A 16925-nucleotide genomic window follows, 5' to 3' on the forward strand; every position below is an offset into this window, starting at 1 on the left:
TTAAAGCGATCCGAGTTCCCAAAGAACACTCCAATATTGTGCTATTACCTGGTTTTCTTGTACTGCCTTTGTCACGCCTGACAAATCACTTCACTTCTGACTTTCTTCTCGCTGGCACTTAAATAAGTATCAAGTTATTTTATTTTACTCTTTATCGTGCATATAATTACGGTCAGAAGACTACTGCCATTCTACAGCCGAAGTACTGCTCGCTTTTGCTTTCTGCTCAAGCCATGGCGCCCATTGTACCCGTTGTTTGTGAAGCACAATTGACAGAAAAGCGACACGAAGAATGTGTCATAAAATGGTGCAAAATAAAGTGAACTGAAATCGGGAGAAATGTCAGAGATTTCTCACAGCAGCGGTAGCAAATGGTATCTGGTAGCAGCCGCCAGCTGTCGGGTGAAAGTCTTTTGCTTTTCGGTATTTCACTGTGCAGTGGGTACTTTAGATATACTTGGGTGTATAATTTTCTGTAATGACATTGAAAGACACGATTGGTGTCGACGATTTGAAGAATGAAAGTTCTGTTTTCGGGCAACGGATGCTGGACTAGTCGAAACAAAAACTTAAATTCCGTTAAAACTTTGCTTTCTCACCTATATTTCATGAGATTAACAACTCACGATTTGAAAATTCAAGCCAGTTCATTTCAATGTTCCCGGACCTTGTAGTTATATAAAATATCTATGTCCCAAAAATAATTCCAAATCAATCTTAAAAGCATATCTCTGGCTGTCAATTAACATTCTAAGAGCCGTGGGTGCTCGCCAGCAGGAGTCTTTCACCTTACTTAACTCCATTTATGTAAATGAAAGCCTAATCTATCTTAATCTGCAAACAAAATTCGCACACCGCCCATGTCATTTATCGTGGCATCCCCAACTTTATATGCAAATTTGGACACCACTTCTTTTTTGTTGCTTTCTTTCGGTATCTATGGCAAAATTTTGCATGTTTTTCTCTACCTTCTCTTGCCAAAATCGAAACCAATTAAAGCCAAACAAAAGACTGGGGCGACAAATGCGCGCACACAGCTTGTTCGAGGTGTTCGAGGTGTTCAAGGCTGCAGATTAGCTGGCGACAAGAAATAAACGACAAGCGGCGCAAATCAATCAGCAAATAGCGCCAAATTATTATGTAAACTATAATTTCTTACTGACCGCGTTGCCCTGCCAAAAAGTAAAAGTGTTAAACAATGATGAAATTATGTTTCAGCAGCTGACAAAAAGGAAACCATGAAAAATTCGCAAAAATATATGCTTTCAGCTCATATTTCACTTAACCAACTCAGTTCAACAGTGAGTCGCCAGTCGAGGAGTTTGTGGGCCACCCAGCTGGTTTACTTCAGCTCGGTTCCCTGGTAGGCGTCACTTGTAATTAACTTGGGGCCCTGCAGCGACCCTTTCCACCGAAAACCCCATCCCATCATGGATTGGATCATGTGCGGTAACCCCTTTCCGTTTTCCACTCGTTACGCTTCATTTAATATGCAGTTCCTGATTTTGGTTCGCTTTTTCTTTTCGCTCTGTCTGTTCGCATTGGCAAACGGCTCATTTATTTTGTCACATTGTAGTCCGAAATGCATGTGGGAGCCCGAAAAAAAAGAAGGGCGAAGCTGGGCCACAAACTCACATTTTGCGGCCTGATCTCTTAACTCCGATAAACTCTGGATGTTGGCTTTATTTATTGGCCCGTTTCACTTTCGGTGCAAACCGCTGTGAGGGCGGTTTTTTTGTTGTAAATGTTGCCTGACAATCGCAGGCGCCGTGGCATGCAACTCAATTTGTTTGCTCCGCTGAATGGTATTTATGTGACGAACTTAACTTTAGTTTGCCAAGACAGCTCTGTAATATGTTATTGTTAACTTGGAACTACTAATGTCTGTTCAGTGACTCACGAAATATTTGAATAAAATAAGCAAAGACTGATTCGAAGTTAACCGAAAAAGGAACAACAACTTTTGAGTCTTAACACCACTCACTATTTCATTCATCTATAAGGTAAATTTATGACTCCATTTCTCAATGTAAACACCTTTGATTGTTTACGCAGACATAGCGCTGCTTTATGTTTACTGTTGATTCAGCAAGCATAGAGCTAATTGAAAACTCTAATATTTGGTTTCAAGCCAATGACAAGTGCAAGTGTTAAAGCTAACTGTATTTGATTAACACCCAAAAAATGTATAATTTTCCAACTTTATAGAGCGTCATAAATATGGAAGATGGTTGAAAACTTTCGAAAAATTAGCTTTCAGCTTTTGCTTCAGCAGACAGTTGTTACACAAGTTGGATATAAAATTGCACATTACGCATACGCATCGTTTGCATATTACGCATACGCACTGACTTATGTGTGGTGCCCGTTGTGCAGGTAGCGGAAAATTGATCGCACGGGCTGCTTGTGGGCGTCAGCAGGAAATCGTAAAATTACAATTTTCATTGGACGGAACAAGTAGATATATCATTATACTTATATCTATGATATGTCTGTACATTTGAGACACGGCAGCAAAAACAACGACCACAATTACCTGTTTCGTTTCGTGGGCAGAGTGTGAATGGCTTAGGGGCTGGAACCTGTCTCTGCTTTTGGCACTCTGGCGTGCCCAAGCTATGTAATTGTGGAATACGAGTGAAATGCTCGAAGGAACCATTTACTTGAACAACAAACTGCACATCATAAGTATTTAGTTTTCCATCTCATTTGCCTAATTAAATAAAAATGGGAGAACACACTGATACCTTTTACGGTTAATTCCAGTGCGGGTGCTGCTAATTGGCTGGCATCGTTACAATATTCCAGCGTCTATATAATTAACTGATTTGCGCATTTGTCTATGGCTCCACACGTCTCATACGGAAGTCAAACAAAGACTCAAAGATTATTTTGCGTGTGACTAATAATGACGGCTAAACGAAGTCTGCTCCTATCCAAGTTCAGTTTCAAGTAAGCAAATCAGGAAAAAAATATTAAATATAAATTATTTTCCAAGCCTCACCAAACCCATTCAGTCATAGTTTATTGAAAACCCAGCCCAGGCAATAAAAGACGGAAGCTTGCCTCACTTGTGGTTTTTTTTCATATGTAGATAGATATATTTATGGTTAGATATATCAATAGACACATAGAGGCGTTGCTGTTCAATTGTGGCGGCGATCAAAAAGTTTTTATATTCTGATAATTGAATTGTAGCAACGCAAAAAAACTGCCTTTCTTCAAAAACGAAGCCAAACATTAAAAGTTGATTGAGACACACAAATCATGAGGCCAAAGATTACTGTTGAAAGGCAAACGAGATAAATAAGAAATAAATAATTATGAGCGGGTGAGATTTAGGAAAACTTGTGTATGCCAACAATTAATTACATAAAGACAGCGAGAACGTGAAATGATTGATCAGATTAAATAACTGGCTGTGAATAAATTCTCTTTTAACACATGTTTGAAATAGTTGTCTTCCACTAAAATTAAATTATTGCGACTTGGATTGGCAATTTTTACTTTGCAGCTGTCTTAGGTATTTTGCAAGACAGCCTTTGTAAAAAATAAAACTGACAATTTATTGTTGTGCCAACTTTTCTGTTCACACTTGTTGTCCAAGTCTTGTGGAGCGTGCTGCTTCTGTTTTTGTGTCGCACAAATCAAATTCAAATTAGAACACACGAAAAACACGCGAATGCGAGCCAATTATGCAAATTTTCAGCTGTCTGAAAGAAAAAGAATAATTTGCATATCGGTCAATTGCTGCACGATTTTCGTGGACTGCGCACGCGTTGCAAATACTGAAAAGTGTGAATTACATTTTCAGTTTCTCTAAAATGTTGTAACACAAATATTTTCCCTGTCACGCACTTTCAATGTCAATTAAACAACCTCACATCTCTGCTGTCTGTTTTTAGGCTCATATCTTTGTTTTTATTAATAAACATGGACCTATTGTTTTTTTCGCAGCCCACTCATTTCAAACTATTTTTAAATATTTTGCGTGTGGGTGGGGAAAAAATGTAATGCAAAACCAACAAGAGAGAACGCTATAGTCGAGTTCCCCGACTATCTGATACCCGTTACTCAGCTAGTGAAAGTGCGAAGGAGAGTCTTCAACACTGGCAGTTTTTGGCGGTTTGTGGGCGTTAGAGTGGGCGTGGCAAAAAATTTTCTTGCAAGTCGATAGAAATTTACAAGACTGATACAAAAATGAAAAAATATCAAAACATTTTTCAAAAGTGTGGGTGTGGCAGCTTTGGGCGGTTTGTAGGCGTTAGAGTGGGCGTGGCAAAAAGTTTTTCAACAAATCGATAGAAATTTACAACGCCAATACAAAAATGAAAAAATATCAAAACATTTTTCAAAAGTGTGGGCGTGGCAGTTTTGGGCGGTTTGTGGGCGTTAGAGTGGGCGTGGCAGCATGATTCGACAAACTTGCGCTGCGTCTATGTCCCTGGAGTCTGTATGCTTAATCTCAACTTTCTAGCTTTTGTAGTTCCTGAGATCTCGACGTTCATACGGACAGACAGACGGACAGACGGACGGACAGACGGACAGACGGACAGACGGACAGACGGACAGACGGACGGACAGACGGACATGGCCAAATCGACTCGGCTATTGATCCTGATCAAGAATATATATACTTTATATGGTCGGAAACGCTTCCTTCTGCCTGTTACATACTTTTCAACGAATCTAGTATACCCTTTTACTCTACGAGTAACGGGTATAAAAATGAGGGATTAACCTACATAGGGACACTTAACCCATGAAAAAACAACAATAATTCGAACGAATTTCTGGCGAATTACGCATCAAATTGATATTGAAATAACTGGAACCCAATACGAAATCAACCGCAGAAACCTCAAGCAAAATGACTTTCGTTTTGGCCAAGTATTGCAACGGAAATAACCGTTGTGAACGGCCAAAGCATTTTCAGTATTTCCTTACTGCGGTTGGGTGACAGCCAAACTGTAAAAAATACAATAGTAATAATTACAATAACCTTCATCGTCACATCACATCATTGCTGGTATGGGGCCTAAAGTCACCAAGTGGACGTGAACAACTCAAGTTGAAAATTGTACTTCTGTGGTTATTTCTGCAAATAGCTAGAATGCGACGACCATCATATTAAAAATTTAAGCGAAACCAAAGACTTGATCATCTCATTTCTTACAGCGCCAAAAAAATATAAATCAACGATAGGATAACACTAATAAATTGGCCATGCTTACGCCCCAGCGCCCAGTTCCATGTCATTAAATTTATGCCATCGCTTAATTACACTAAATTACGCCTAATTAAATTTTAATTAACACAATCAACTAGGGCGCATACACTGGGATGCATAAACACAGAGTCACCAAAGAAAACCGGCAAAACGTGTCCGAAATACGAATCCAATTTGTGAATGTGGAGTAAGTCTGCGTGCCGAAGCAAAAACAAAAAAAGGAAAAAAAAAGTTTCAAGCTGCTTTTATTTCTAGCCAAAGTGCTAAAAGATTCAGCGACGCACTCGCCAAAACCAAAACCAAATCCAAAAACCAAAACGAGTGCAAGTTCAACGGGGAAAACAAGTTTCCACCGCCTGCTCTTTGGGCATATGAGGAAGTTAATGGCTGAGCAGCTCGGCTAACGAAAGCCAACAACATACAGCCAACAAGCGAGTCGAGCTGTGGAAAATTTAGTAACAGTTACTATTTAGCGGTCGGCCAGAGCTGCATAAAATATTTGGAAAATTGGTTTTCTCTCTCCTTTTGTAGGTGTTTTTGGCGGGGGAGGAGGGTGCTGTCCACCCAATTGCATCCGCTGTTTTTCTTTCCACTTGCGACAAATTTGACTTTTCTCTTCGTTTTATTTTTTGTTTATGTTGCCAGAGCTACAAAACACAGGTATTTCAGTGTTAATGCCGAGCGACACCTATTTGGACAGCCTAAAATGGGGGAAAACAGTGTGGTGATAGTGGTTATTTCAAGAATGAAAAATGTATTTATTGTACATATGTAAATAACTTACTACAACTTTTCCCCAAAATAAACTAAATTCAAGTTAACAATCGTTTTCCTTTTTGGAAATATGGAAGAAGTTCTTCGAATAACGAAAGACTTAAGCAACAAACTTGATTTCCGAATTTTCAAAACTTTCGAAACGCAAAGGTTAACTAAAGACTTAAGCAACGAACTTGATTTCCGAATTTTCGAATTTTCTTAACGCAAATGTTAATAGAAATATTTATGCTTATATGCTCAGTAAATCAAATTACATGACCAAAACTCCATTAATTTTGTCATCTACCGAACTGAAATCATTAGTTTACCCTAATAACTTTTTGGAACCTTAACCTTACCTTGATGACCAACCACTGTGCCCCAAAATAAATGAAGTTCTTGCATAACTTTGACAATTACAAATGATGTGTCTGACATATGACGACAACGCCAAAAAACGAAAAAAAAAAAAAAAAAAGACACGCATTGGGGATGCGGACTTATCGCCCGACTACCTGAAATAATAACGAAAGAGCAGAATAAATTGAATTAAAAAGAGAAACAACAAGTGGACACACATGTCCGCCATTAACTGAGGGATCTCTGAGGCGGAAATAGACTGTGACATCCGCTGACAGCGAGAGAGTGGATTAAAAGAATCCAAGCCTCTGCCGCTGGCGGCTATCAGTCTCCATGAGTATAGCACTGTCTATAGACTCGTCCCATATCCGTTGGTCGTTGGACGTTGGCCGCAAATTTAATTAGAAATCTGCACGACGGCGGTTCAAAGCACTTTTGCTTCCGCTAGAGATCAGCAAAAAGTCACTTATATATACCATATACCCATATACCCTATAGCTCCCAGTTTTGCAACATAATTAACTAACGAAAATTCTATCTACTCTGTTCTTGTCATTTCAGCACTCAACATACAACAAAGGCACACAGAGAAGTCTCAAATTAGACCGTGAAAGCCACAAAGCAAATAGTTAGCAAAGCGTGCAAAAAGAAAAGTCGAGGAAATTATTATAGGTGTGGGAGGGATGAGGGAGGCAGCCACGTGCACACTCAGTAGCAGGGCTAGAATAGCTAGAAAATTATTATTATGATAATGAATTAAAGTTGCCATTAATTTAGCCAAAACGGAACGGAACGCGAACGTGAACGTGAACGCGAACGAGGCCTGGGAAGCGGCCACGAACAGCTAGACGGTAGCATAATAACAATAAATAATAATTTGAAATAGGCGAGCACCAGAAAGCAGAGGAAGGCGACCACAAAGCACTGGCCAAGTGCAGCCTCCCATTTCCAGAGGAGCAGCCAGCAAAGCAGCAAGAGTAAAAAAAAGTGGAAAAGGCAGCTCGAGCGCATCGAGCGTGCAAATTAAAAGCGCACCACAGTAGCCCCAGCTCCATCTTCTCGACATGGAAGTGGCCACAACAAACAATCACAGTCAGAGCCATCATCATCACAATCATCATCATCATCTGCAGCCGACGGCGGTGGTCGGTGGAGCGGGGGGCTCCCGGTCCCCCTTCCAGAGGGAGGTGCGTGAATGGCAACGCATCGATCCCAATACCGGAGCCCTTTTCAGCGGACGCTTGGAGGCAGACCGCTGGATAAACGGACCGCTGAACAGCTACGGCAAGGTGAGTGGCTGCAGACTACAGACTAAAGGTGGCAGCGTGATCCGGAGTTGCCCATCAGTGGGTATGCTTCCGGAAATACAGGGTATCTGCGCCTTAAATAGGTCTCAAGAAGCTCCAATACCTATATTGATTTTACAAAACATTTAACGCTTCATATAAAGCCGTGAATGAATCTTTTTCAAAGTTCACTTCAAAGAGTATTTAAAGCATTATATATTTCTATGTTCTATATTTAGCTTAACAGCAGTTATATTTATTCTATTTTTGATCATTCATCAGTTTCTCGAAATGACTTCCTAGGTTGTAGGTAAACACCGGTAGCACTTCTTCCACTCACGAGTTAGGCACTCATCCCTGAAGTATGGCCCCGACCACAATGCGATTACTTTTGGCTCTGATTGATGGAACCAGTGGCTCCATTCCATGACTAGCTGGTCCCCGCGGGTCTAGACCTAATTGCTGGGCTCTCTGTTTGTCCATCGTATTTTAAATGAAATTGAAAGGTCCAGACTCTCTAAATGGGAAGGCGTTCACTAATTTAGTAGAGTCTGCGGCAATTGCGGCTTGATTGCTAGTTTCGGTTTCCTTGCTGTTCGATTTTAATCAGTTAATAGTTTATTTAGTTGAATACTCAAGGCTTGGATCCATGAGCAAGCAAACAGAAACAGAAGTTGATCGATTAAGGTGGAAGATCGGAATTCAAAACGAAAATAACCTAATAGTTCAGTTTAACAGTTTTTAACGTTATTTTCAAGTAACATCTGATGGTTAGATTGCTGAGCTCTTAAGAAATGTAAGCGCAATTAAATTTAACACAAATTCTCCAGATGAAAACTCAAGCAGCTGGCTTTCAATAATTCGGCAAGAACGCAACGCTAACTACGCATAGCATAGTTAATCGCTTGAGAACCCGTCAGCTGCTCGATGGTGGTTACGGAATACCGCGATTTCGATAAGCCAGTTGAGACTGTTTTGCGTGTCAGACGGCTTTTCTCCAAGTTCCCATTAAAACACACACATTGAGTTGGACATGGACGGAGATTCGTTGACCGTTTTTACTCAACCATAATTAACAGGTCACACGCATGGCTCTGATAAGTTGGATGCGAGTTCCAATTGCTGCTGAAGAAAAGAAATAAAATACAATTAATAGAAAGGAAAATAAAGAGCTTTAACGCAGTTGCACACGCTGTGCCACTTACGATTCGATTTCGCATCAGTGAGATGTTCAGCAAGAGGCGAAACACTTTTGGCGTTTTCGTTGCGGCCGTACTTAATTAATTCGTGCTATTCTTCTGCAGATTTCCAATTTCAGATTTAAGATTTCACTTGTCTTTGGGCTACGCTTCAGCATTGATTGCTCTAGAATTTGTCGGTTAATTATAAATGCCTTTGGCTGGATGGCACAGCAGCACTTCGGGGCCTATCGTTAATTTTATGCCATTTCATCCACTGGCAGCCGTCATCAACCTAGCCCATCATCATCAACTGGCCATGTGGCCATGTGGCCAGTTGGCCATTTGGCATCCAGTCATGTTTACTGGATAGAAGAGTGTGTGTGGGGCCAAGTTGGAGTTCGCGCCTCGAGTGCTCGGCCCAGAACCAAATCGAAATAGAATCTTGAATCTTAGTTCGTGGCTCGGCTCGTGGTCCGGTCAAACTGAAATAGCCCAAGATACTTAACGAGATCTGGACTTTAAGATACTCTAGCCAACTGCGAGCTATTCGCTTTGGACTGCCCGGGAACGTCCATCAAATGCAATGACATCATGGCTTTGGTATTGCCGCACTCGAGCTGAAGAGATTGATCCAAATAATTAAGTGATTTTTTGCTCTAACTGAATACTGATCGGCTTACGAAACAATAGAATATCCTATTGCCGCGTCGATGAGATCATAGCGAAATATCTAAAGACTGTTGACCTTAGGATTGCCCAACCATCCGAGAAATTTTATGACATTTTGGGCTATTAGAATTTATCTGTACTCAGATTTGGGAGCAGCGCTGATGTGGTTTAATTTTTGTATGATCCCGCAGATGATGAAGACTGTATATTATTTCAGGTTATTACCTCTCATTTCCGTACCAACACTCGATCGAATGCGGCTCAGTTCAAAGTTGACATTTGAAATGCATTCTTCCTGCAGCTAAATTCGAGATCATTTAATGGCCAGACAATCACTCAATTTGGCAACTGTTACATTCACCCGATCAGTGTTGATATGCCCTTTTTGAGCCATACTTTTATGCCTGCAGGGTATTCCGCGGAGAAACACCGAAACCCGAAAGAAAAATACCTCGGAAAGTTGTTTCATTCCGCTGACTTTGTATCTTATCGCGATTGAACTTTGTTGCCACTGCGGCTGACGATGCAGAGAGCCTGGCCAAAAGATGAAAGGGTAATAGAGTGGGGGCATTGGCTGGGGAAACGATCAATACAATCAATTGGAAACGATCAGTCGAAAGAAGACACCAAGTCCTTGCCAGTGATGCGAAAAGTTATCCTTCTTTGGTCTTGGCAATATAATTTATTCTATTAAATGTTATAAAAACAACACAAATGTTATCGAGAAGTGCTAGTAAATAGATATACTTCCCTATAATTAATTTTCGAACAAAATTTCAGTAGTAATATCAGAGGCTTTTTTAATAGCACAGGCTTTTTATATATTTATTGTAGTCTCTAGTTTCTTCTTTGTAAACAAAAATTCAGATCTAGAAGCTTGCCATCGCTGGACCTAGCCCGCATTAGTTTCAGTTTAAAGAGCTCGACTCGGCTCTTTTTGATGGCCAAGTCCGGGATTTATATCACCGATGTCCCGCTGTTCATTCGAAGCGCTTTTGCCGACAAAGACAAAGTCAAAGGCAGCGATTGCCGCCACGGATCGCAGGGAAATCAATTTGGCAATACCCATTATCCAATATCGAATTGCCACGGTCTATGGAGCAGAGCAGTGGAGAGCAGAGCAGAGCAGAGCAGATCTCTATGCAGACGCACCCAGACACCGTTAGGCAGCCAGATGGACGGACCAGGGATCTCCTGACAACTTCTTCATTAGCATTATGGTTGGCGGCTTGTGGAGAAGGAAAGGCAATGCAGAAATTTACATTTTGCTAGATTCTTTTTTAGTTTTCTGTCTTGGTTTTGCAGCATGCAAGCGCAGCAGTGTTTGAATTATTCGCCGGCAGTTGCAGTTGCTTCGCAGTTGGGGCTTCAGTTGCTGGCCATGTTGCCACAATGTTGCCGCCTAACGGTACCGGGCCGCTGGCAATGCCGCCGCCTTTGTGGGTCACTGGGTTGCCACAAGTCTAACAAGAAATAAAAACAAAAACGAAATAAAATCCAGAGACGCTGCCCGCGGAGAAGATGCAACCGGCCACTCACGGGACTTACCTGTGGTCAACTGCCAGCAATTCATTTGTCTTTGTACCCGAGTGCTCTTCAAGCCATTTGGCCGACACACGTAAATTACTTGCAACTAATTGAGGATGTCAACTGACGTGTCTTGCCGCAATTAAGTGTTTCCTCTGCCGCTAATGAACTCCACACTGAGACCAAGACTGAGACCGAAGTGAGTTTCAGGTGGCTGGTAGGGGAGTCAATGACGCAAATATAGGCACTCTTATGATATACCGACTGCACTCAAAAGACTGAGCATATGCATAGAGATATGAAGCCAACGAGATCGTGACAGAAATAATGCATTTACAAATGTATATTATTATGGCTTAAAGCACAGGTCGTAAGGTACGAGGTTCACAAAACGGCACAAACCAGAACAGAAAACACTTCACAGTGCACTGTGGTGGTGCTCAGAAACATACTTCATATGAGTCATTCAACACGACCTTGAATAAATGATTAACTACATATGCCTTAATCATAAAAATACTGTTTTCATAGGTGCTTCCCATGAATTTGTCAAAATGGGATCAGGAATGGTTTTTGGTTTTTTGTAATAAAATGCCGCCTGGGGAAGATGAAAGCTCTGTTCAAATGCACTTGAAGATATGGCAATTTATGAATCGTAGACCCTGTTTTCCTTTTGCCATTACTTAGTGCCAAGAGACCGCATCCCACTGTGCAGTGATCTGCTGCAAAGTACCAAAGTCAGTGCCAGCTAAAAATAAAAAGAGTCAATGGTTTGGCATGTCTATGCCGACGATCTGTGCGAACTGCCAGCCAGAAAAGCCAGAAGAGCCAGAAAAGGTAGAAAAGATAGAAAAGGCGACATGCATGCCACGAACTGGAGGACATATGGACGATGGACCGGACTGTATGCCACATGGAAGACACGGACGTACATGGCAGATGCAGAGGCAGAGTCACAGAGTCACACGGCAGAAGTCGGAGTCGGGAGATAGACAGTCAATCTTATGGCCACAGACAGACTGAACCGAACACGACCAGGCAGACGACTGCGACTGAGTTTGCGACTGATGAAGATGATGACCATGATGATGATGCTGCAGCATCATTAAATTCGTTTCAAGCGCAGGCAACGAAATATTTCGGCATATCCATGAACTGAACAAAATAAGTGTACCTTAAAATATGCTTGTTAACATACGCTCTAAAGTATTTAAACGACTTTTTACTTGACAGATTGTTTTTCGTATTTAGATAGTTTCAGCGATTTGTGTCAGTGTAGAGCCGAAAGCCAAGACTTCCTCTGCATCATCACGACTTTGGCTGGCATATAATATATGCGAGTGCTGGGCTCCGTGGAAGTCGTGGCAAGTCTCTGCATTTCATTGAACCTTCAACTTGACTTTGCGCTTCGGTTCGGTTCGGTTCAGTTCGGAACGGTTTTGGATCCAGCGCTTTCAATTATGTGGTTTCATTTTTTTTTGTTTTTTGTTTTTTGGTCGGGTGTACATCATCAGCTGGTCGGCGGAGGCTGTACAAGATCATGACACTGATCGCTGGCTGACTAGCTGGCTGGCTGATTTTGGCCAGGTCGGAATAATTCATTTACAGTTGGCTTTCATTCCTCGCCAGCTGTTGCCATGATTGAGCCACCCCCTGGGCCATGCAGATTGGTACCAAACAGCTTAATTAGCCTGGCCAAGATCAAGACCAGCCAACCAGCCAACCAGCCAACGAGCCAGCCAGCCTACACATGCTGGCCTAAACTAAAACGGCGCAGCCAGCTGGAAAATCAGCGAGCCAGCGAAAAGAGGTCATCGATAGATAGACAGGCATACACATATTGCAGCGTTCACTCCATAGGAAATTGCGAGGCATTACGGAAAAGCGGTCCCGAATCGCCAAGAGTCTCCTTCTGACCATCGTGAGAAACTGCGGCAGAACGTGCATGGCCGCGGGTGCCAAACTGGGCTTATAATTTATGTCTGCCACGCTATTCTGCACTCTTTTTTTTTTTGTGTCTTTCCAAGTTGCAAGTCCCAAGGATGAGTGTGACTTTAGGGAGCCGCTGAAATTATTATGCATTGTCCGTTTGCCCTCGGGTCAATGGGAAGCTTGAAGAATTAAAATCACCAGCCAGGCAGAAATCGATCCAAACTGCATTGTGAATTGAACTGAATAAGTGAAACCGCCTGATGGACTTTGAAAGGGATAACCCTGAACTCGTACAGTATCCATATTAAAGAACATAAAGCTGTTGCCGAGTCTTTAAAACTTCCCAGAATTTGCGTATTCCTATTTATATTCCGTTCTTTGTTCAGCCACCCGCAAAAATTCCCATCTAATGAAGCTAATTACCAAGGGTAGAACCACAGAAATTATTTTCGCCATTCGCCAAGTTATGAGTTATGAGTTACAGCACAAAAAAGTCAAAACTTCCAGTGAGAACCTAGAACAGTGAGGTGACTCAACCCACAACTTGCATACAATATGCAATTTTCTTTGTTTCGAACCGCCTGGTGAACATTCAAATTTTTATATTCTATATAAACAATGCTGCACTTTGACTCATAGTCAAATGTGCGGCTGCATTTTGGTCATTGACACGAATACGCCGCGAACTGGACAACCGGCGGGTTAAAGTTTTCATTTGGAGCATATTATGCATTTTAGCACTATAAATCATCAATGCAATCGATTGCCACAATCGATCTTTTGGCCAGTTCGATTCGAGTGTGTTTTGTACATGTATTTCTTTTTCTGTTTCTGTTTCTGTTTCCTACCTTCGATGGTGTGTCATGGCACGATCCAATGAACGGATCTGCTAATTGTTCCAAACTATGCACAAAGAATAACATAACATAATTTAAATAATTTCTTTAATAATATTTCATCATTTATTGGAGACAGAGCCTTATTTATTAAATATTTCGCTATTAATAAATGAAGGTGATTTAAAAACCAAATTTGATTATATATGAAGAGCTTAGGAGTTAATAAATTTACTTTATATTGCAGAAGTGCATAAAATAAAGAGTTTCTTCGAGTGCATTACGGCAAAAGGGTGCAGTGGCTGTTTTATTTGCCGTTGCAATTGCAGTTGCTCTCGAGAGTCTTTTGATTTGTGGCTGGCGTTTGGTCACGTGTGCCAAGCGGGCGAACTGAGCACGCCCAGCTGTCGAGATAAGAGGCATCTAGAGGCATTTTGGAGGGGGGCACCTTGGAACGGGGGGGTAAAGGGTGGCTGACGGTCAAGTGTTTCGTCTGGCAACTTTCATACGCCCCGTTGCCAACGGCCGAATGCCATGCGACAAAGCACTTTTACGCCTCGCATGAGACACACCCACACCTCTTGTGGAGTTTAGACAATCACATCGCGATCGCCTGTTTAATGTTTTATTTATCTTATTTTGCACCCATTTATATGCTATTATGGGTAAGAAATCGATATAACACGGCATCTCTTGATGTATTAATTAGATCAGGCAACGATGAAGTGGTTATATTAAATTAGAAGATCAGATTAAAATATTTGGTAATAATATAAGTATAAGTTTAGGGTATATTCCTAAAGCACACGCCAACTAAACTTTAAGAAATCATACTAAAATCCTAATACCACATTATGTTTATATTAATACCGTGATAAATCCCCCTGGAACATCCACTCATTATCCTGCCACCACTGAATCCCCCTCTCTCTCTCCGCTCTCTCCCCAGATATCCGACTCCCAAAACATCTCACAGCCGAATGGCACACAGCACACGCAGCGCAAACAGTTGGAGGTGCTGAAGGCCCGCACCGCCAACGGCGCCATGCAGGTGATCCGCACCCAGACGGTGCAAAAGAGCTCGTCCTCGTGGTCCTCCTCCACATCCACCACCACCACATCCACCACCCACCACCACCACAACCACAACCACCGCACGAGTCAGAGTAATGGCCACGATCCACCTCCAAAGTCCACTATCCTCCTATCCCCCATCAGCAGCCAGGGTGTTGACATCTGCGAGCTTAGCGACGATTGCAGTCTCAGTGGCAGCGATGCTGGCATTGTTCATACTCCATCCGCAGCCACATCCGCGGCCACATCCGCCTCGGCGTCCGCGTCCGCATCCGCACTCAGCCAGGAGCTAATCGACGATCATGTTGACTTTGTTGTGATTAATGGCGAGGCGAGCGATAAAGAGGACGCTGCCGACGAGCCTTTGCACAAAGGCTGCCACAATTTGTTACCCGATACGGCTCCCAGTCTGAAATTAAGCAATCTAATGGTAAGTTTGGGCCAGGCTCAAATGCAGTAATCCACGGTCAGGGTCTCGTTTCCATCGCCTTTGCTACACTGCAATAAATCGAGAGTTCTTAAGACCCTAGAAAATGAATGTTTTCGAAAATATTTCAGTAAACACTTTTAGTTTATTCCACACTTTTATAATCATTAAAATTTTCTTTACAATAACTATTTTCTCATATTGATTAAATCATTTAAGGTAGTGCACGTTAAAGTGCTTATCGTAGTCTTAAAATAATCAGAAATAAATAATAGTAACATTTTAAGCAACAGCTCTTAAAAAATTCAGTTAAGCAGGTAGCTTATATTTCGTGCCACTTAATACAGGAAATATTTGAGTTGCTCATCCTGTTCTCTCCGTGTAGTTGGCTTTGTTTAGTTAGCTCATTAGCATGAGCCAATGTTTGCTTTCTTCCACTTCGTCTTTTATTCAGAGGTAATCTTTTGACCATGGCCATGGCAATGACCGAAAATGGCCAGTTGTTAACAGTCGCCGATTGTCGTGCTTTGGGGAAAATGTATGGCTCTGGGAAATTCAAGGAAAACGTGTAATGAACAGGGATCGAGCAGTATCTTGGAAAGTCCTTAGGTGGTTGTTAACTTTACAACATTAAGATTTTATCGGAGTGCTTAAAATAAATAATAGAGCTGCAAAATAAATCATAAAAGATTTCTTGAGAATGTTAGTTTCTTGCGTGTCGCTATAGTCCAAATCTCATAGTCCAAATAGTCTAAGCCAAATGAAATCAGTTATAAATAAATGGCAATGTCATCTCAGAACATCATACAGTTACCAAAATAAACTGGTAAAAGTAGCTTGTTCTCTGCAATTGGCCATAGCTCATATATCAAATTCAGCTTCACCAGACTCTCCACAAACTGTCTGGTACGGCTGAGTATTTGACTCATCAATCGAATCGAAATCGATTGGAAATATTTAATAATAGCGTGGCTCAATTAGGCGTTGCTTAGCACTTCAGCTGGACATTTGGGTCATGACCACAAAGGAAATTTCTACGCCAACTCTCTCAAAACGCCATTCGCATAGTTAAAAGTGTCTAATTATTGGGCGGCAAAAAAGAGGAATGATGAGAAAGTGTCTTGAGACGAGATCAACCGCCCACAGTCTCAGTCACCTGAGGTTCTGGTCATTAATCTTGCTGCGAAAACGTATTCGGGGAATTCCAATGTGTTGCTCAATTTGTTCAGCTTAGAAAATGTACAAAAATATATGTAACTTTATAGAGAAAATATAAAATACATTTATTTTATTTTAAATATACCCTAAGTTCTATATACTTTATAATTGCGAACTTTATATTATGATAACAATCACCTAAGCTACTTAATCTGCATTATATTATAGGACTTTGCCTTATAGCAATGAACTTTATTTTCATAAGCTACTTATGGCCTAATCTGTTCCATTATTAGTTCTTTATTTGTTCGAGGACTCAATGCTTCTACAGCCATTTGTCTGCAATGCGGAAATTCATTTGACACGGCTTATTCAGCGCTTATATGCGACTTGAGTGCCCAGCTTCCTCAAGCAGTTCCTGTCAAACACTGCACCCACTCCTATATAGTATAACAATTCCCATGACAACGGCATCAATAACGATAACCA

General features: G+C 41.4%; 1 protein-coding gene across 11 annotated transcripts in view; it reads left to right on the forward strand.

The window, feature by feature from the left end:
- Positions 1 to 16925, forward strand: part of LOC120443713 (pneumococcal serine-rich repeat protein) — a 36686-nt gene that overhangs the window by 11139 nt on the left and 8622 nt on the right. For 7 of the 11 annotated variants that reach the window (XM_039622986.1, XM_039622962.1, XM_039622994.2 and 4 more), the window contains exons 2-3: positions 7233 to 7635; positions 14727 to 15281. In XM_039622986.1, the coding sequence (XP_039478920.1) occupies positions 7411 to 7635; positions 14727 to 15281 (780 nt within the window). In that variant the 5' untranslated portion in view covers positions 7233 to 7410. Of the gene's footprint in view, positions 1 to 6907; positions 7636 to 14726; positions 15282 to 16925 lie in introns of all 11 variants that reach the window. The other 4 variants (XM_039623039.2, XM_039623002.2, XM_039622970.2 and 1 more) reach the window with 3 other exon arrangements.

This window comes from Drosophila santomea, chromosome 2L, assembly GCF_016746245.2.
Source record: "Drosophila santomea strain STO CAGO 1482 chromosome 2L, Prin_Dsan_1.1, whole genome shotgun sequence".
Lineage (NCBI taxonomy): Eukaryota > Metazoa > Arthropoda > Insecta > Diptera > Drosophilidae > Drosophila > Drosophila santomea.